At 35.2% G+C, this 23,208-nt stretch overlaps 1 protein-coding gene across 9 annotated transcripts in view; it reads left to right on the top strand.

Moving 5' to 3' along the window:
* anks1b (ankyrin repeat and sterile alpha motif domain containing 1B) overlaps positions 1 to 23,208 on the top strand; it is a 315,285-nt gene that overhangs the window by 48,394 nt on the left and 243,683 nt on the right. For 6 of the 9 annotated variants that reach the window (XR_015482120.1, XM_087247217.1, XM_087247215.1 and 3 more), the window contains exons 2-3: positions 17,845 to 17,925; positions 19,068 to 19,224. Coding sequence is in view for 8 of the 9 variants with exons in the window: in XM_087247217.1 (XP_087103343.1) it covers positions 17,845 to 17,925; positions 19,068 to 19,224 (238 nt within the window). In the remaining variant the exon portion in view is untranslated. Of the gene's footprint in view, positions 1 to 6,278; positions 6,357 to 7,213; positions 7,364 to 17,844; positions 17,926 to 19,067; positions 19,225 to 23,208 lie in introns of those variants that run through there. The other 3 variants (XM_087247220.1, XM_087247218.1, XM_087247219.1) reach the window with 2 other exon arrangements.

Here is a 23,208-nt window from a genome sequence, read left to right as displayed (position 1 = left end):
ACACTATGGCCAATTTAGTTTATACAATTCACCCGGGAGAAACCCCCCCAATTTTTTGTTTTGTGAAAATCAAAAGTATCCTTTTTTTAAAATGCGTTAATAATTAGTTAATAACAAGCTAAAACATTTTTAGTTCAATTTATTTATTTTTTGTTTTAGCTATAGAACATCTTAATTTTTTTGCTATAAAATTAATAAATATAATTTATAAATTAATTAATAAATATATAATAAATCAAAGCACTTTTTACTAATATACCTGATAAAGTAATCTTTTTGGCATTTGTCAATATTGTGATAATATCATACCATAATAAAAGCAACAAATAAATTATAAAATCACAACAAGAAAATTTGATACCATCATAACCCTATATGGCAGCAACAGTATTTTTGCAGTGTTGCAGTGTGAGTTATGGTTTCATGTATACAGTCAAATGTTGATTTTCATTCACATTTGGTGCTTTGCATCAAATAAACAGTTTGTGTCACAAACGTATTTGACAGCGTCACAACTGACCAATCAGCACCAAGTATTCTCATAATGAGCGTTGCATTCTGCTGAACATCATACCTCAAAAGTCCTACTGCTTTAGTACAACAAGAAGTTCAATCAATTTAATGGTACTTATCATGTCAGATGAATGGGGTCTAATGCATGTAGCATTAGGCAGAGCTGTAGGCTTTGATATGCGGATAAGGTTTGGATTGTTCTTCACAGATGGACTGTAGTGTGTGTGACATCAGTGCAGCTGAGCACAGATCTGTAATTACCATCACAGCAATCGCCCACCATTTCAAACTCGTAATACAACACAAAACATAATGGTTTATACATACGGCTCGCTATATAAAACCCTGTATTGTGTGTGTCTGAAGGTCTATGCATCTCTGGATATTTGTTTATGCATCAGATGCTGTCCCTACACAAGGGCACATGTCCCGCTGTACTATTTTTGTGTGTTTGTTTGTGGCATAAACATCCCTGTTCACCTCTAAACCATCAGAGCTCAGGTTTAGGCTTTTCTCTTAGACTCCACATGCAGGGCAAACACATTTTCAGCGCAGTCCAAAAATGACTACAGGGTTAATACTGTGGTCAGCAACCTATGATCTTCATTGCACTCTGTCTATGCCTCATTTCAGGTACTATTTCTCTGTTGTTAAAACACACCTAAATTTGTGCTCTAATAAAGATCTACATTCACTAAATTTGATGACTATTAACCTTATTCTAAAATGCGGAAGTGCGCCTGTTTGTCTTAAAACTTCCGATTCAGTCGCCTATGGGAGAAATGACTAGGAATAATAAACGGCAGAAAATGGTCAAACTACTTGCTCTACAAACAAATGTTTGCATGACTACACAGACCAAGTAGAATAATATAATAAGAAAATATCAAATTGCAACATCATGCAGCGTAATGAGCAGTTTTTAACGTCAAAAAATGAATGGAAGTGAATGTGACTGGAAGTCGCGAGACAAAAAGATTCAAATGGCAGCGCCCGCTCGTCGGCGGAGAATAAGGTGAATACTGTACTTTTAATTTATAAAGTCATTATACGTTAAAATAGTAAAAATATATGCCAATTTAAAACATGCAATATATAATAAATTAAATAAAAACACATTTATACAACATACAATTCTAAATCCATTGTAATTATTAAATGTTTCGAGCATTTATTTATATGGAACTGCATGGAATATAGGGCCCTATCATACACCCAGTGCAATAAGGCGCAAGACGTGTTTGGCACAATTTGTTGCTATTTTTAGATTAGCACAACCCTAATTTTTGTACCCCGTTGTTTAGATAGCAAATCCATTTGCACCACTTTGTGGACTCATGTGTATGCCAGTTTAGAAAGTAGGTGTGTGAGGGTGCATTGTTGGCACGTTGCTATTTTGAGAAACTAAATAGATTGCGCAATACATCAACTGAAAGCTAAATATCACAAAAATGATTATTTTCTACATAGATATATAAACCACTGCCTCCATTCCATCTTCATCTTGGGGGCTTTTTCAGTTTATTCATTACAATTTTGTATAATGTTATTACTATTATTGTTGTTATTATTGTTACCTATAATATGCATATTTATATTTGTTTTATTAAAAAAACAAGTTTAGATTTGTCCACTTGTTGGTTTTGGCCTATATGGGGCATAGCATGTGTGTTTGGATATAACTGGATGTTTGGATGTGGTTTTTTGAGCACACTTTGTTATTATTGTTCATTTATTAATTTGCTGTAAATCAGAATTGAATTTAGAATTTAGTTTTGAAACAAATCTTTGTTCTTAACAAACAAAATTAATAATGCAGGCTAATGGATGTCTTCAGTGGAGTGTACAACACCATTTCCTCAAATATAAAGGAGTAAAATCGAGAGTAAAAGTAAATTAAAGTAAAGAGAAAGTAAAGAGGCCGAATGGAGAAGGATCATTCTTTATCCTCACACAGATGGTCAGTTTAACTATTTACTTACTTACAAAGTTCGCCATGTAAATAACAAATGCACCATGGCATGGCGCAACTGTTTCTAATGCTGCATTCACACCAGACACGGAGGAAGCGTCAAGCGTGAAAGATTTACATGTTAAGTCAATGCCAAGATACAAATAGACATCCTGCGGCGTGATACACGCAAATGAGGCTGCGCAAATGATGTGATTCACATGAATGAAGTGGTGTGAGTTAAGCATTTCATGCGACTGATGCGTTAAATGTGTGTATCACACGAATTGATTGAGTTGGAAAATCTGAACTTAACCAGTATAGTTTCTGAAGGAGTTTATAAGCTCACCTGGACTCAGACACGGCACGAATCGACTGTGTTTTTCTTCAAAAAGCACATAAACACAGCTACTCTCACACACTACTCTCACCTTAAAACTAACGTGGACGCAAAACCAACCAAGTAACCAACAAATCTCGAGTAAGCAGGTTTAGAATTAGGCAACCCAGAGTTCAGGGTTTATTAGATGGTTAGTTAGATGGTCCAGCCTACTGGAATAAACCTTGGGTTGCAGAAAGATATTATTATTATCAATATTATTATTATTATTATTATTATTATTATTACTTTTATTTTTATTAATAATAATAATAATAATATTGATAATGATTATAATAATAATAACAATACATTTGTTATGGTTAATGCAATATTATTTATTAAAAAAATAAAAAATAAACAAAATACTACTAATTTAGGAATCCAACTGAAACACAGCTTCTATCAAGTCCCTTCATAAATGGGTTATGTTTTCTACAGGAAGAGGAAGCGGTGTATTGGGCATACATGTGCACGTGAGTCTGTAACACATAAATCATTTATAAAGTGGCCAGATTAAAAGAGTGAGCGAGCGAGCACCAGGAGAACGGGAAATCCTTTTGCTCAAGGCTTTCAATCCTATTTCATGATGTTTAACATTAAAGCGGTGCAGTGACAGATCTCAGCTCGAGGCACACAGCACCTGTCATCACCTGTCGAGTTTTTATCACCCAGAGAAAAAGACAGACAATGAATTCTAACAAGGTTCATGTACTCATTCAGATCTGCCTTTTGATCATTTTAATCAGATGAGGTGGAGTCTTTCGTGTTCAGTCACCGACCGTCCTGTATTTTCTGAATTAAGTAGTATGTGAGAGTCAGGGAAGCTGGTTCCAGTGGGACCGTTTTTATGGGAGAGCTATTTTGATGGAGTAGATATACTGAAGGCCAAACAGTCGACTGGTGTTTAAAATACTTTCTTGTGGAGAGTTAATTGCATCCAGCTGCGTGTAAACAACTTCACACTCGACCCTGTTGACAGAGAGAGTCACATGACAATCTGTCAGCACAGATGAGTGTCTCTCGCTCTCTCTCTCCCTATGCTATTTTCATGTCAGAGTCACTTGTTGGCATTGTTGTTTTACTTTTTAGGTCTTATCTTGTTACACTGATAGCCTGCATTTTTAAAAATAAAGATGAAAGGGAGAACCAGAAGGGGATTGCATAGTTTCTTCAACTTAAACCCTTTAATTTAAAGTAATTTTATAGTGTGAAGAATATTTAAAATACAACACAATCAGTTTGTGTTGGGATAACATCAATGTATTAAGTTTTTACAAACTAAAGTAGATTGAACAATTCAGTTGTTCCAAAAACCTTAAAGATTTGTGTTGTTTCAGCTTTTTTAAAATAAGTAGTTCGAAAAAACAGCAAGCTTCGTTTTTGAGTGTATCTAAAGAAGATAAGAGTATATCCATGGATGCTAAATAAAGAGATGCAGATAAAGAACTTTATATGTATTTAGTGTACTGTAGGTGTTGGCAACTTTCAGTCAGAAAACCGCTGTCTTCAGTGAACACGTTTTCCTAATAAGATTCCCTCAAACATGCTGGTACATTCAGAAATGAAACAACGGTCTTTGCATGCGAGTCTTAGTAATATTTACACAACCATTTTTTCCCCAATATGTTGATTCATTCAGCAATGAAAGAGGTCAATTGCTCTATATTTGAATGTAACCCACCAAACTATTTTTGGTTCCTAGAACATTCTGGGAACATTGGTTTCTAAAGTAGTTCCCAGAACTTTCTGTTGGTTAACAAGGAATGTTTTCTCATGTAAACAGAACATTTCCTTTTAAAAGAATACTTCTGGAACTTTCTCTTACAGGCTCTCTTTAAGTTAAAAAAGGTATAAAAAAAGAAAGAGAAAGAGAAGGGTAGTAGTTTTACAAGGACCAAATGCAAACCAAATGGGAACTATATGGCATTGTTAGTTTGATATTCTGTGTTTGCTGCAAGTTCTTAGGTAAACTAACATCCTCTCTTTCTAATTTGCTAACATTTCACATAAATAACCAACACATTATAGATTTTTTTTTACTGTATTCTTTAACATTCACCAGTGTATTGTCAGAACTTGGCAAACATGTTTTTTCTTTCTGTGCTCCTAGGGCTTGGAATGACCTGCAAAACCAGCTTAATCTTGACACACTTCTGACTCTGAGTATTTTTTTAACATCTTCTGTACAACGTCTTAAAGGATACGTGTAATTGTTTTTATGATCCGACCTTTTTATGAATGGTGATTTTGTAATTTTGTGGTATTGTTTTTGTGATTTTTATGTGAAACTTTATGTTCTGCCTGCCGTCTTGACCAGGTGTCACTGGAAGAAGAGACAGTACTGTCTCAATGTAATCTCCTACTAAATAAAGTTTCTAAATAATAACTTTGCACTTTTGGATGTGTCGCATTAAGTAAAAAATAGCAGTCATATTTTTTTTAAATGCCATTTTTATCTGTAGCACAAATAGTATATTAAATTCGTAAAAAGAGGGTCACACCGATTCTATTTGCATTTTTTTATATTGCAGTATTTTTGCCAAAACATTTTAGGTACAAGTTCTTGCTTGACTCGATGATTCATATCTGCAGCTCAAACAGTATGTTACAGTTCTACACATTTTGCAGCAAAGCAACATACAAAACCATAATATATCTACCTTAAAAAAAAAGTAAACACATTGACTATTAAATGTTATTATTAATTAGTATTGGCGGCATGCTGGCTCAGTGGTTAGCACTGTCGCCTCATAGCAAGTAGGATGCTGGTTTGAGTTCAAGCTAGTTGGCATTTCTGTGTGGAGTTTGCATGTTTTCCCTATGTTAGCGTGGGTTTCCTCTGGGTGCTCCGGTTACCCCCATAGTCCAAAGACATGCGCTAGGTGAATTAAACAAACTAATTGTCTGTAGTGTATGACAGTGTGTTTGAATGTGAGAGTATGGGTGCTTCCCAGGAATGGGTTGCAGCTGGATGGGTATCTGCTGTGTAAACCATATGACTGCATAGTTGGTGGTTCATTGCGCTGTGGTGATCCCTGATAAAGAGATAAGCTAAATGAAAATGAATAAATTAAATAATATAAATATTTCAGTTATTCCACTTTCTTAAGCAGGTTACATAATTTGGCCAGTAGGTGTCGCCAGCTTTTTGTGAATATGTATGCGATTCAAAACCGAGTTTTTCAAACCAGCGATTCATTCGGGAACGGTCTTTAGTGAGCCGATTCTTTCAAACATTTATCCAGCAATTAAATTAATTAAAATGTCACGAAATCGCGCATTCATCAGATCTGTTAAAATTGCTAATTCAAACGATTATTCAAACCAATATTTCCAACAAAAATTTCAAACAAATCAAATGATTTGATGTATTGAATCATTCGTTCAACCGACTCTCCTGATTCAGCAACTGAATCACTTCCCTAACTCACCGATTCTCACGTGGCTTTGTTTGGAACCACAACGTGTCACATCACAAACAGACAAAAGAAGCAACGTTGTTTCTAAAATGTAAGTTGCTCGACATTAACATATTGTTTACTGAACAGTAACCAATAAGAGCAACACCACGCTCAAAATAGTGCTTTTATTCCCTCAATAATACCAACACAGCTGTAGACTAACGTTATAGCCGTGCTGATGTTTGGATGTTACATAATATCAGTATATATACATCTCTCTCGCTAGAATGCTAAAATTGGCACATTTCCCAGTGTGTGGGGTGATGTGTTATGCTTATGACTGTCTCCAGACAGTGTAATTTTTATTTAAATTGGATTTTTTTATTATATCGCTGAGGGTGCGTGATGTGCGGTGACACGTGTTTGTTTGTGACGTGCAGGTCGGTCTGTGCTGTTGACGGTAACGTTAGAAGCTCTCGGTGGAGGAAAAAAGGATGTGTAAAAAAACATAGCAACTCTCATTACAAACATTCCCCTTTCAAATGTCTGTCACATCGTGCCTCTGGTGCTGTCATCTGTTTGCCACAGTGAATGGCACAGGTGTCTGAAGCTTTCAACATTGTATTTTCCAGATTTCTGCACACACAACACGCATATATATATATATATATATATATATATATATATATATATATATATATATATATATATATATATATATATATATATATAAATTATTTTTTTTCTCTCTGATGAAATTCCATATTTTTTACGTTTCATTCATGTATGTTACAAAAAATTATCTAAATGAGTTATATGTTTACACGTGTTTAGAGAAGCAACCTTTGTTTTAGAAATTCAGCAGCGTAACAAAGTCCATATATAGACATGTTTGTGTGTGCCTGTTTCATGTTTGTGCATCATCTTGTGGCCTGTAATTGCTCAGATAAGCTTTTTGTCATGCAGACTGGATGCACATCTTACTGTCTCCATCCTGTGACTGAATGATGGCCCGGATCACTCTCTGTAATCAGTCTCCAGGTCGCTGTAGGTATCAGAGAGGTGATGGATGTCTGACCCCAGTGATGCCCCGGAGACTCATCTGTTTGATCCTGGGTAGGGTGGACACTAAGAGCAGAAGAGGATGAGAGCATGTTCTCTTCATATGCTAGATTGGTAATCAATAGATAAGGTCCGGTCTGGCTCATAAGTGGCTGGTGTGTTTTTTTTTTTTTTATCTCGCTTTCTATTCCAGTAGATCAAAGTTAAAGGGAAAGTTCAACCGAAAATGAAAAAGATCAGTCAACATCTGCTCATCTTTGACTTGTTGAACAGAAAAGAAGATATTTTGAAGAATGTTGGAAACTGTTGATATTAATAGGAGACAAAATTACTATGAAAGTAACTGGTTTACAACCTTCTTTTGTGTTCCATAGAAGACAAAACTCAAACTGGTTTAATAATAGAATGATGACAGAATTTTCATTTTTGAGTGAACTATCCCTTTAAGTCTAGGTTCACACTGGGCAGGATTAATTCAGTTAAAGCAAATTGTAGTGAATGGTATGGAAATGCGGTTGACTTGAATAAGTGTAAATACTGCAGTCCAAAGACCAAAGATGGGTTTAAATTTGTTTTCAAATGGGCTCTGGAGTGGTTTAACTGAAAAATTAGCTTACGACAAATCACAGACATATAATTGAACAGAAAAGAAAATCAAACCTATAACCACTGACTTTTATATTTGTTTTTCTTATTATGGATGACCATTAGGGCTGGGCGATTTGGTCTAAAATCAAAATCTTGATTAATTGAACATTTAAGTCTATAACGAATAATAAACAATTATATATTTTTTTGCATTCATAGTTCATGTACAAGCTTTTTACTGTAAATACGCTCACGTATAACAAGTCAGAGATTTCTAAATGAAGGGTGCATTGCTTGATTTTAAAATATTTAAAAGAAAGACTATCTACTATCTATGATTATTTAATGAACATCAACATTGAACAACTGAAATTAAAACACGTGTTGCCTAAAACCAACAGTCCCTTTTTTCTTATAAAAAGAGAAAAATTCCAAAAACTCCACACACGAAAAAAGACCTGGAAAAAGTTGATCGATCATAGGCTCTCAATGTCGATTACGATTAATTTTCGATTAATTGCCCAGCCCGAATGACAATGGTTACCTGTTTCCAGATTTCTTCATATGCTCTGAACAGATAACACACAGTTTGGAACCCATTGAGGGAGAATAAAAAGAGAGTACAGTACATCTTTTTTTTTTTGGCATGAACTATCTCTTTTACTAGCAATACTATTACATGTGCACATATACAGCAAGTGCATACACACACACAGCATTGAATTGGATGTTCAGTAAGATATATTGCAAAATGTCAAAAGTCTTTTATCTTAAGTTCAGACTTAAAATACTAAATGTACTGTTTTCTGTTTTGTTTTGTACAAAATGAACCAATCGAATTGCAAGAGTTATCATAATCTCTGTCCAGTGCATGTACATTGTGCTTCGGAGCATTTAGGCTTATGATTCTGCATTATACGTGTGCTTGGTTTCAATGTTTACTTTGTAATATTTATATGAATAAACCACAGTCATATGCAAAAACCCAGAAGCTCTGCTTGAGTGAGCTGCTTATCTAGGCAGCCTTTTAAGGTATCATTGGCAAGCTCCCAATCAGAAAGCTGTTCCAAAAGGTGGACAACATAATAATGCTGCCAAAATTCAGTGCAGCTTCACATCAGTCCTGCTTGTAGAAGGCTATTATTAATTCATTGGAAGCAGTTCAGTGAAAAATGTATAGTGTTGTTTTAAAGTTTGCCTTTGCTTTGATATTTGTTATGGTTTGAGAGAAAAACAAAACTTTGATGTTCACTATGGCTGCATAAAATATTAATTTTGTATTTAAATCATTTTCAAAATGTAATTTATATTTGCAATGGCAAATGTGGATTTTCAGTATCATTGCTTCAGTCTTCAGGGTCACATAATGCTTCAGAAAACCTAATATGATTAGTTGCTGCTCAAGTAATATTTCTAAATATTATAGTGTTGAAAAAAAAGTTGTGCTGCTTACAGTATAATTGTATGGAAATCTCTCTACGGAACTCTATAATATTTTGTAGCATTATCAGGTGTAAGGTCTGTTTTAAGATTAGATATGGCAAAACCTTGGCAAAACTCAGCATCAGACAGTTGCTAAAGTGTTGTTAGTTGTGATAGCTTTTTTTTTGAGCAGTTGCTAGTGTGCTAGTGTGATCTGACTGTTTGCTATACAGTTGTGAAGTTAGTTCTAGTGGTTGCTAAGGCATTGCTAGGTAGTTGCTAAGGTGTTTTGAGTAGAGCCTAGGATATCAAAAGAAGAGGGTTAAATATTTCAGGCTTATGATGTTGCCTATTAATCCAATGTATGAATTTTATATTTTTACAGTATTTCATTTAGCTGGAGGTAACGGTGGGGCAGTGGGTAGCACGATTGCCTCACAGCAAGAAGGTCGCTGATTCGAGCCTCGGCTGGGTCAGTTGGCATTTCTGTGTGGAGTTTGCATGTTCTCCCCTAGTTGCCGTGGGTTTCCTCCGGGTGCTACGGTTTTCCCCACAAGTCCAAAGACATGCACATTAGGTGAATTGGGTAAGCTAAAATTGGCTGTACACTCTCAGATATAAAGGTACGTGAGCTGTCACTAGGGTGGTACCTTTTCGAAAGGTACAGATTGGTACCTAAAGGTCCATATTAATACCACAAGGGTACATATTAGTACCTAAAAAGTACAAAAGTGTTACTCTTAAAATTTGTAGGTAGTAATTGTACACTTTTGAGGTACAAATATGGACCCTTTAAGTACAAATGTGTACCTTTTGGAAAGGTACCATCCCAGTGACAGCTCGCATACATTTTTTTTTTGAGAGTGTAGTGTGTGTGTGCACAAATTAGTGTCCATGGAGGTTTCCTAGTCAAGGGTTGCTGCTGGAAGGGTATCAGTTGCGTAAAACATATGCTAGACAAGTTGGCAGTTTATTTCACTGCGGGAAAATGCATTTAGCTTGGTAATAATACCAATCTGGCTTCAAAAATATTAACCATCATTACCACTTATGTACATAATAATACTTCAGTAGCATAACAAAACTAGCTTAATGTAACCATATTTGTTTATACGTTTATATACCTGTTAGATTATCACACTTTTAGCTTAGCAAGAGCTCTAATCTTAAACTTTTAACCATCAGTACCAAAACATCATCATTAAAATAGTTTAGTCTAATAAAATCTTGCCTATTTAAACTCAACATTTCTGTCTTTATTTATTTTGCTTTTACTTAGTCTGATGAAAACAAATCTCTGTTTAAGCCAATATGTGTATATGTATTTATGTCTCTAATAATATTTTGTCACACTGTTTAACTAAATATGTTTTTATGTATTTTTACACTTAATAGAGTATCACACTGTAGCAACTTTCTGTGGCTTGTGAAGATATTTGGAATTCTTGGGTCTAGACCTTCAGAGGTTCTATGACCATATACTGTAAATAGAGTGATTCAAAGTAAAGCACGTTTATGACTGGCTGGTCTGGAAGACAGAGTGCATTGTGGGATAGAGGTTGTCAAACATTGGGCAGTAGCTCCGGTAAGAAGTAACCACAGAATATACAGTAATATACAGTATATGACAATTCACACTTGGTTAGCCTTAAAGGGGTAGTTCACCTAAAAATGCAAATATACTTACCTCTGTTGGAGAAAAATAGATATTTAGCAGAATGCTGAAAACCGGTGGCTTTTGACATCCATAATAAGAAATTAATAAGTCAGTGGCTACTGTTTTCCAGCATTGTGCAAAATATCTTCTTTTGTGTGTGTTCATACTGTACTCTCGCTCATGTATTGTTTAGTCATTGTTTGCCCTTCAAGTAGAGATTAAGATTGCTGTTGGCCTGAGGGATTCATACATTTTCCTTGTGTCGGGCTTTCCGGTTAAGATTGCTTACGTGGAGAGCAGGCTGTTAAAATCTAAATTCAGCTTCTGCTGGGATCGTTTGGCAGGCCTGCGTATACAAAATCTGTTCCACACATTCACACGCACAGACGTTGAAACTTTTCTTCGTGGGCTGAGTGTGTCAGGTTTCATGATGTATGTAACAACAAATTGCTCCAGGATTAATCAAAGCAGTTTTGTGTAATCAGATTGTACTGAGAAATGGCGGCTTGTTGCGAAACAGTCTACAGGTAGATGCGAAACATCTGACGAAGGGGTAATTAACGCCAAGTTGAGCCATGCCAGACTTTGTGGAGCGCGTTTATACGTCTGTGATCTCTCATAAGGAGGCCACACACGCCCATGTAGTGATGTGGGGGCTCATGGGAGAATCAATGACATCAGTGCATTTCCTCTGCCCTCAGGGGTAAGGTGCGGTTATTGATTGCTTGTGTCTGGTTTTAATTATCCTCCGGTGGAAATGAAAGGGAGAGGGGGGTGCATCAGCAGATTCTGCCAATCAATATGATGCACAATCTGATTGAGCCACTTCAAACAATATGGGACAATCGACCAATTAGAACACGGGAAGCCTCACGTTTTGGTTTGACTTTCACAGTAGGGGATGATGAGAGCGGTTGTGCAGTAAACTTTATAGGTGTGGGTGCTCGCAAAGTGTTGTACTGAAAATAACCCATTGTTAAATGTCAGTACTGTACTTTAAAACCAAGTATCTTTCTTTTGGTCTGTGTGATGAGATTAACTCGAATCTGTTGTTGAAATGTGTTGAGATATTTTAAGATATTTTCCTGAAGATTAATAATATGTGATAAAGGGCTGCACGATTCTGGCTAAAAAGGGAATCAGGATTTTTTGCTTAATCAAGAACACGATTTTCTGCAGATTCATGTAATATAAACGTTAATATGAGTAGACTTTTATCATTGTCATTCTCAAACATATGGTAAATCCACAATAATACTGTTAGGTTTCTGTGTAGGTCTACTGTTGAATAAAATGCTAAATTTTGTATAGACTTGGAATGGTGGAATTAAACAGACTTTAAATTTGTTCGGTTTGTTAATGCACAGTAAAGAGATGACATCAGAATACAACTAATCATAAGGGTAAAGTTGAATTATTATGTTTGAGACATACGCTTGTCATTGACAACATTATTAGACCATTTGTTAACTGTTGAAATGAGACATTTGTCATTATCAGATTCCCTCTCGCATTATATTGAACATTATATAGGCTAGCATAGTTATGCTGACTCAGTAAACATTTATTCTCATGCACAACACTTTGTGTTTACTATGCTAGAAAAAAACATATCAAATGCTTGTCGCAATCATCACTCTAAAATGCGATATGATCATTTAAATTATGTTTGCGCCGGTTTTACTTTCACTTCTGAGTGCTCTCATGTCCCACACTGCTCCCAAACGATCACTCTGTGCAACAAACTGAATGTTTTTTTTTTTACAACTTTATGACCTATTGTTCACAGCCTATGTAGGTTCTGTTCACTAAAGTAGACATCATTGGCATGCAAATGTACTCTCGGTAGTAAAAAAACAGTGTCTTTAAAAAAGAAGGCAGTTATTTTACACTTTGATTGTATTTTTGATTAAGTAAATGTAGCCCTGGGAAGCATAAGAGGCGTTGGTGGTGTATAAGCAGTTATGTTGGTTCATTTTAGCACCAATATATTACACTAAATGGGGACAGAACATCATTTCGCTTATATTTTGACCATTTATTTTGGCATAAGTTATTAGCCTTAACGGTAGATACTCTAATTGAATTTCTGATTATATTATGTGATTTTTTTGAAAACGCATCACAATGGAGTTGGTTTTGCATCAATCCATAAACATTTTTAAGTGAAAATGAAAGGAAATTAAAGCGCAGGACATGCTTGATGATAAAGAGTTAAGTGCATTAACCAAGAGTTATGTTATTCTTTTTCTGTAAAATTTCTTAGATATAATATATGTAATATATATATATATATATATATATATATATATATATATACACACACACACAGTTGAAGTCAGAATTGATAGCCCCTCTTTATTTCCCAAATGATGTTTAACAGAGCAAGGAAATTTTCACAGTATGACTGATAATATATTTTCTTCTGGGGAAAGTCTTACTTTTTTTATTTCAGCTAGAATAAAAGCAGTTTTTAATTTTTTATGAACCATTTTAAGGTCAAAATTATTAGCCCTTTTAGGCCAGAACAAACCATCATTATACAATAATTTGCCTAATTACCCTAACCTGCACAGTTTAAATGTTACTTTAAGCTGTATAGAAGTGTCTTGAAAAAATATCTTGCTAAATATTATTTACTGTCATCATGGCGAAGATAAAATAAGTAAATTATTAGAAATGAGTTATTAAAACTATTATATTTAGAAATGTGTTGAAAAACAAAATCTTCTCTCCATTAAACAGAAATTGGTGAAAAAAATAAACAGGGGGGCTAATAATTCTGACTTCAACTGTATTCATTCATTCATTCATTGGTTCATTTTCTTTTTGGCTCACCCCAGTATTTATCAGGGGTCACTACAGGAGAATGAACCGCAAACTTATCCAGCATATGTTTTATGCAGCCTATGCCCTTTCAGCTGCAACCCATCACCGGGAAACACCCAATACACTCTTATTCACACACATACACACTACGGAAAATTAAGCTTATTCAATTCATTTATAGTATAGTGCATTTCTTTGTACTGTGGGGGAAACCGGAGCATCCGAGGAAACCCACGCGAACACGGGGAGAACCAGTAAACTCCACACAGAAATGCTAACTGGCCCAGCTGAGGCTCGAACCAGCAACCTTCTTGCTGTGAGTCGACAGCGCTACCCACTGCATCACCGCGCCGCTCCTTTATATACATATATAAACATTTTTCTTGTTAAATATTTTTTCACTCAGTTTTTAATTTACATTCTTATAATGTTTTACTGTTTGTTAATCGCATCTTTATGCTTATAGTTAAAGGGATACTGTATTTCACCCTAAATTTCACTCTCAAAAACAAAACAATGGGAAAAAACAGCCATTGACATACACAGTAGGAACAAAAAAATGTATACTATGCAAGTCACTGGCTGTTTTTTTCTAGCCTTCTTCAGTATACCTTTCTTTGTGTTCAACAGAATGAAGAAACAGGTTTGGAACAAATGGAGGGTCAGGAAATAATGAAAGAACTTTCATTTTGGGTAAACTGTCACTTTAATAACATGCATTGAGAATCATTTTATAATTGAAGCATTATTTAAATCAAATTGTGATTAAAGTCTGTTCCTGTATAAATGAAATCACATGTATATTTTTAATAAGATGCAAACATCAACATGTGAATTTTCATCTTTGACCCATAAATCTATTATTCTAAAGTACAATTATTCAGTGTTTCAATGTGTTTTGTCAGTGTGAGATATTTTAGGTCTGTGTTTGTTACTGTGTGTCTAGAGAGCAGTTGTCAATGTTCAGTCAGCACTTAAGCATCTTTCTCTATCTCTGTCTCTCTGACTCTCTTTCTCTCTTTCGTTCTCCACGTCTATTCATATCCTTCTGTTCAATAGCCCTCCCTCATGCGCTTCCAGCTACTCAAGATTCCAGAGTGTGTAGCACTGCCAATTAGTTCTGCGCTGCTCTGTGTGTGTGTGTGTGTGTGTGTGTGTGTGTGTGTGTGTGCGTGCGTGAGGTTGTGTAATACTGCTATACTGTATGCGGTGCAGCACCGGTGCTCTCCACACACACACAGGATGAGTCATACGCTCTCAGCAAGTGCAGGGCTTTCCCTTGCTCTGATGAAAAAGATGTTCACATTTTATTGCTGTTTATCAGAACATTACAATTTCATCTCAATCCTTCTGTCTCACCAAAATCAATGGTGCTACAGAAGTGCAGATTATGACCTGTGCTGACTGCAGAGGAATGATCATTTGATGCTCAGTATGCGGAGGAAATTCCCAGCATAGTTGCTTAATCCGTTGAGGAAAGGCCTTGTTTTGCAGGTTGATCTAATGCTGTTAACTAACTCAATTTAAAGCCTTTTCTGTTGTTCCTTTGAGACGGACGAGTGTCCTTCACATGAGAAGCTGAAATGCAGCATTGTGTGTGTGTAAGCAAGGAGCTGAACTGATATGTGTGGAGTAAAAGCAGCCTGTTGTAAAGGGAGGTTTCGGTGACTGTTTTGATTGACAGTCTCTCAGGTTGATTGCTAATGGTGTCTGTGCTAAAGTAATTGCTTCATATGCTTAATGTTCTGGGTTCAGTATAAGTTCAGCTATAAACTGTGGCTTCTGTCAGTTTCCATTGAAGCTATTTCAGCTGCCATTTAATTTATACAAACAAACTGGGATCACAATTACAAATAGACAGTGACTTTGTATAGTATTATTTATTATAAGTTGAGAATATGGTATGGTTTCAACTATTCTTAAAAACATTTAATTTTTGATTTAAAAAAAAACATGTCTGAACTATTTTTTTTTTCAATTTAAACATTTCTAGACTTCATTGAAATGTTTAAATTAAATAGTTGTAATTACAAAGGTGGTCTGCTCAATTTCAGTCATGAATCATATATAAATTTGACTTAATCCAGTTGCAATCAGCATAATAAAAAGATTTCTGAAAGCTTGTTATGCTTGAAAAGTTTGCTCTGTCATCCCATGAGTAAGTTATATGTAATTGCTTAAATTGCAGTTATATTTTTCAATATCACTGATTTTATTTTAAAATATAAGATGTTCATATTTGCTATGTTATATTAAATAATAATAATCACAATATCACTATTACCATTATTACTGATCTTTATATATTGATTATTTTTATGATGTTTTGTGAATTGTATACATATAACCACATTATTAGCCACATTATTTCGCTGCCTGAAGGTCGTTAAAATATCTGGCATGTCAAGTATTGGTGCATCCAATGACAACAACAACAAAATGTAAATAATAAAAGCAACTAATAAATTTAAATAAAAACAAAGAATTACATTTTGTTATAGAGGCCTCCACTGGCCTTTATTACTGTGTTAACTTCAGTTAGTCTCTTAAAAACAATTAGTTTTTTATATACACAGAACAAGAAGAAACACATTGGTAGACATAAATAATATAGATGTAAAGTGTCGTAAGTAGACATAAAGAATATTTTAAAAATATGAAGACTAAACAAAATGCTTATCTCAGTAAACATACAAAACTAACAAAAAAATGTATAGCTGAAACCTAAGAGAGGTCACTGGATTACACTTGAGTTCTAGATTTGTAAAATATGACACACTCAGTTAAGACTGTAATAAGCCATATGATTTTACCCTTCCTTTATATTTAACAATTACTAATGCTAATCATTTTTCCTTATAGTCTCACACACTCTAGCCTCTAAATTGATTTAAGAAGTTTTCTCATGCTCTTCTGTCTAATGTTGTTTCTGCAGACCGTTGGAATGTCTATTTTTGGCAGCTTGGGACACTGTGTGTGTGTGTGTGTGTGTGTGTGTGTGTGTGTGTGTGTGTGTGTGTGTGTGTGTGTGTGTGTGTGTGTGTGTGTGTGTGTGTGTGTGTGTGTGTGTGTGTGTGTGTGTGTTTCCTGTTGACCTGTGATTGGTCAGTCTTGTTGTGAGTCACATGGTTGGTGGAGGTCTTTGTCCTCTTCATATTTGTCTAGGGTGAGTCCACTTATCAGTCTAGACATCAGTACCATTGACTGCTCATGTTCTAGTCGTGGATTCATCTATGACTCTTATTATGCTTTAACGTGTGTGTGTTTGTGAAATAGAAAGGAGGTATTGGAAAGTATTTCTTTGCCTTGATTAAATCAACAATCTTTAATCCACAGTCTCTTATATAATACATTCTGAGAATGAGAACACAATGTGCTTTCTGTTTATTCTTGAATTGGAAATTTGGGAAACAGATTTATTGTACACAAGGAGTAATGTTTTTCAACTACAGTGCTTCCATATTTTAGGGACAAAATTGAGCTACATCTGACAAAACTTTATTTTGTAAACATTCAAAGACATTCTCAGTTGGAAAATACATTTATAAATATTACAAAAGTATTTTATGGTTATCTAAGATAAAGATAGTGATTGTTTAAAATGATTGTTTATCATGTTTATTTTTTTATGTAATTATGTTATTATAGAATTAATATTTGGATTTTATGTGGTATATATATATATATATATATATATATATATATATATATATATATATATATATATGGTATTTGACCAAAAAAATCATAAAAACCCATTTACTGTGGTATTTCCCCATTTATATCTTGAGGTAAATGTTTGTGTGTGTTCTCTAAGCAGCGTTTAGGGTCCTCTGGAGATCGTGAGAAACAGAAGAGTCCCACAGCAATCTTGGCATGAGAGTGGTTTACTCAGACTCTGCTGTATCAGCTCTCAGATCAGCTTTGTACAGAAATAAATCATGAAATATGGTTTTGTTGTAGGTGTTTAGTAGTTCTGCACTGATGTCTTTGTGTTTACTCATGTGTACTGAGCAATATATGTTTTTTTCTTCTGCAGTATGTGGAGAGGCCTCAATGTCAACTGTGTGGACGGATCAGGATACACACCTCTGCACCACGCATCTCTGAACGGACACAGGTAACACTCAAATTATACCTTAAGAGATGGGATGACACAATGTTGGTTGGACATTCAAATGTTTAGAGGGCTTTACAAGAAAGAAATGTTCAATATATTTAAGGTGAGATATTACTACATAATAATTACCCTCTATCTCAATACAAAATGTTATAAATGAGAAAAATAGACCAAACATTTTGTTTCTTACATATATGTCAATTTCATTGACCTCTTTTGTTGGAAAATGGAATTTATTTTGTACAAATGCTTTAATAACTTTATATATTATACATATAACACAGTATGCATAGATAAAGGAATATTATGAAAAACAATGCACACCTAAGGCGTAAAGAGGGTCTTAGGAAATCATGCAGTAGAAATGTATAGATCTATAATATATCTACTTTTAATTTATCAAGGAGATATTCAGTTGTTTAAGAGTAAAAGTAAAAATTATTATGATAAATTATAAACTGTTTATTTTAAATATGTTATTTTGAACTTTCTTTTTTATTAAAGAATCCTAAACATTAAAATACATTACAGTTTCCACAAAAATTGGAACTGTGAACATTTTGAGATTAAGTGAATACCTGAATGAAGACAAATTGACACGAAACGTTTTGCACACATTCGCATCATTCTCAGACAGGCATTCCCTCCCAGCATTATAGACTTAAAAAGAGAAAGCGCTAGACGTCAGGATTACTTCAGATTCCAGAGGTGTAATCCAGCTGGCATACATCAGGATTAGATGACTGTGATGCCAGATTAGGGTGGGGTTTATGAAATGGGGGTGGGGTCAGATTAGGACAGAATTTGGGTGGGTGGAGTTACATTCGATTAGTGAGGGGTTTATGGGTTGGTGGGGTGTCAGATTAGTCAGATTTTTTTAAGTAGCGGTGGAATTAGATTAGTACACGGCTTTTTAAAATGTTAGCTGTAGGAACGAGGCCAGAGTGAGAGAGAGAGTTTATATAACATGAATAATGTACTATGATTACAGCACAATTACTCCCTTTATATTGTGCTTGGGGAAAACTTTCTTTAACTTAAACAGTACCATGGCAGATTTATTTGATTTTGGGGTTTATAAATGATAATCGCCTACACACTTACCCAAAATGTGTAATCTTTTTTATTTGTCTGTCTTGCAGGGACGTGGTATTGAAGTTGTTGCAGTTTGAAGCCTCTACTAATGTGTCCGACAGTAAAGGCTGTTTTCCTCTGCATCTGGCTGCATGGAGAGGTGACGTGGACATAGTCCAGATTCTGATCCACCATGGGCCTTCCCACAGCAGAGTTAATGAGCAGGTACACACATGCAATCTACTAAAGCACATGGACACTTTTGTGAGTTTGAAGTGCAATCTGAGTCTTGCTGGAAAGATTGGATTTACAAATTTAACCATACCAGAATGCCAGAGAGTCATGATTATGGATGGCTTGTCTGTGTGAAATCTTGTCAGACACAATAGATGCATTAAAAAGTCACATGTACGAAGTATCATAGTAGCAACTACTGTTTTTATGTACCACTCATTTTAAAGCACAGTTTTGCTTGGTGTTCACACTACTCTGCCTTCTTCTATACCTGCAGAGACGGAGTGTTTTGAAAATGATGAACACCCTTTTTATTTAGAAAATTGAGTATGATTATCCACTATCATTCTCTCACTGTTTTCCTGGACAATTGCGAATTATTCCCTGATTCATCAAGCTCCTAACCGGCAAGATATGTGGATACACAGTGAGCGTTAATGGTCATGAATCATGTGTTTCAGGAAGTATATTTTGGACAGAGATTGTTTTCTGAAATGCATTAAGAATGCCAGCATGGATCATTAGTGTATTCATTTTACAAGAGCTCTTTTAAAATGAAAAAGCACCAATATAAGCACAGCCTAGACAGAATATATGATGATTAAATTTACAGAAAACTTTAATACAAAAACAGACCTGATGAGAATTCCTTATTACTCACCCACAAGCCTTTCAACATGTTTGTAGTTTAATAGTTTAATCTGAGAAACACTCCTATGCTGTGAGTAGGACAATAGATGGATGTACCCTAAAAACAAGCCCTGCCCTCTATTTAGTGCTCCCTTTTCACTCAGAAATGTGTTAAAATGCTTTTATTGCAATCAGACTTTAAAACAAATCAGAAAACTGATATTTATATTGAATAAATATCAGTGGAGTTTGACTGTTCGTGTGGGTTTCGTTCAAGTGCTCCTTTTTCCCCCATGGTCATGCACTATAGTTGAAATGAATAAGCTAAATTTTCCATAGTGTATGTGTGTGCATGCAAGACTGTATGGGTGTTTCCCAGTGATGGGTTGCAGCTGGAAGGGCATGCGCTGCATGAAACATATGCTGGATAAGTTGGCAGTTCATTCCTCTGTAACAACCCCTGATAAATAAAGGGACTAAGCCAAAAGAAAATAAATGAATGAAAATCTTCAAAGGTGTGAACTGAACTTTAAGTGGTTGCTATGAAATTCTGGATGGTTGCTGGGTTTTTGGTATTTAGTGTTAGTCAGTGAAGTATTTTCATGCATATTTATCATGACATCAGAAAATGAATAGCACAGCCTTCCTCCACAATCCATCATAACCAGGGTTCGTTCAATTCTGAGCGCACACAAGAACTAGTAATAAGCACTGATTGGCACTTTACACAAACCTAGTACAAATAAACAGTGCACAAACACACAAAACACCTGCACACTCACACATTCACACAGTCTCAACGGGGTTTTGACAGTTTCAGACCTGTTTCTCGCATCTCAGCGTGTTTATGGGCTGATGGAGGGTTTGATGAGCAGAATCAGAGCTGCTCTGTGAAAGGCCTGTATTTACCCGCAGTTAAAATGCTGTCTCAGTGCAGGGAAGAGTGCTGCTCTCTCTCTCTTTCTCTCTCTCTCTTTTTCTCTCTCCTGCTGTCTGCCTCGCTCTTAATGACAAAACCCGCCTGAGAAACAATTACATCCAATCTTCAGCTACTAAACCAGCAGCTTGATGGATAGAGCTTCACTGCCAGTGTGAGCGCATTGTGCAGAGGCAAAGACAGTGAATGGCAATCATTTACACTCTTAGTAGTCTGTTAATAATGATTAGGGCCTATTTTTGAGTTTGATTGTTTTTAATTCATTAAAGGAAGTGGATTTTAATTAGTTCACCCAGAGTGACAATTCTGTCGCCATTTTCTTAACTTAACGTTTTGGTGAAATTTGGGTAGCATTTTCTATTATGGCTGTTTTTATTGTGTAATTTAGTGTATGCTACTATTTTTAAATGTAGTATAGTGCAGTGGTTCTTAAACTGGGGCCAGAAGATGCTAGGGGCGGTTGCAAAAAATTCTAGAATAGTTGTAATCATAAGACACATCTGGATTAATTTTGTGGCCCGCATCATGCTGAAAATAATGTTTCTAACTTATAATTTAATTATAATTTTAATTGTGTTTGCGTCATTTAAATGCAGTTGATACTTTTGCTCAATGGAAAAGAAGTAAAGTGATGCAAAGCTATATGCACTTTTAATTTTGAATAAGCATTTCTGGGCGCTTCTAGTGAGCTGTCATGCTCTTTTAAACTCACTCTGTTTAAGATTTGGTTTGTTCAAATTCACTGCTCTTCACTGCCTTATTGAGACGCAATATAAACTGAGTTTCTCACCAGACAAGAACGCACCGCATTCAGTTCTATTGTTATGCACCATGTCTTTCAAATATGGAAATTTATTTTACCACAGTATGTTTTCAGTGGAGATTCAGTGCTTACCTGCTCCTCCTGACAGCATTTGCCTTAAAACAAAAAAATTCATCTCCTTTACACTTGAACAACTAAATGAATGCTTAGGTCTGTTTAACTGATTATGTTTTGATTAAAATCTTCTGGTATCCTGAGCTTTATCTATTGTTGTTTTCTTGAGATCTAGTATGATATGGTAAACTATATGCATGTTTAGGGTGCTTTCACACTAGAACTTTTGGTCCGCACCCTGGTTCGTTTGACATCAGATTACAGTACGTTCAGCTAGTGTGAACGTGTCTTCTGAATGTTCGCATCCACAAACCACCTGAAAGAGGTAGTCTGAGGTAGGGTTCATGCAAACTCTGGTCCAGTTCACTTCTGGTATGAATACAATTGTACCAAATAACAGAAGTGAACCTACAATAGAACAACAAACTATCATTTTCATAAAGTTCATTCGTGTGTGTGTGTGTGTGTATCACGTACTGTACCTTGGTGACAAGTTGTACTTGGACTGAGCTAGGGCAAACGCAGTGATAATGTCTGCTTGTCTCCTCCAAAAACAGCTTCTGTAAGACATTGGGTTATGTTCTGAACGTTTAAAATATTTTTGCGGCAGATAGACGCAAGTCGCTTTCTGTATATCCAAAACCAAAAGATTCAGTAAAAGCAGAACGACCGCAATGTGGCAACATCTTTCCATTTTGCCGCTTTGCTTTTGTGTCTCGATGACGCAAGCGTACTGGGATTCAGAAAGAAAAAAGACCAGTCGAGAAGGTGGCAAGGGGTTACAATTGAACTTGAAAGCACCCTTAGTTAAAGACAAAATTATTAGCCGTTCTGTGAATTTTTCTCAGAATATTTTTCCAAGCGATGATCAAGGATTTGTTTTCCACAGTATTTCCTATTATATATTTTTTCACAGGTAAGACATATTTCTTTTTTTTTGGGCTGCAATAATAATAAAGAAATTTAATAAATGTAAAATCTGATAAGGCCAATATTTTTAGCCCCCTTAAAGGTATAGTTTCTAAATTTACTCACTATTTACTCAAGCCTGTCAACCTTTTGTGAGTTTCTTTTTTTCTGTTGAACACAAAATAAGTTATCTTCTAAAATGTTGGAAACCTGTAACCATTGACTTTCATAATAGGAAAAACAAGCTCTACAGGAGTCAATTGTTACAGGTTTCCAACTTAAAAAAAAGACTTTTTTTTTAGTTCAACAAAAAAAAAAAGGAAACAGGTTTGTGACAAATGAAAGGCGAGTAAAAATGAAAAAAGTTTCATTTTAAAGTCAACTGTGCCTTTGAGATTTGTCCCAATTCTCTACAGAACAAACCACCAGTGATATGCCTTATTAACCCAACTTACCTAGTTAATAGGTAAGTCTTTGAATTACTCTTTTTAAAAGTAGTACTTGAATTCTAGTATCTTGCAGTATTATTTTTTTGTCATCATGGTAAGGACAAGTACAAACTATTGTGTTTAGGATGTGTTAAAATCTTCTCTCCCTTAAACAGCACTTGGGAAATATTTGA

This window comes from Danio rerio, chromosome 4 (assembly GCF_052040795.2).
Source record: "Danio rerio strain M-AB ecotype USA chromosome 4, GRCz13ab, whole genome shotgun sequence".
NCBI lineage: Eukaryota > Metazoa > Chordata > Actinopteri > Cypriniformes > Danionidae > Danio > Danio rerio.
Note: the sequence above shows the minus strand (reverse complement) of the source record. Positions and strands in the feature narration are given on the sequence as shown.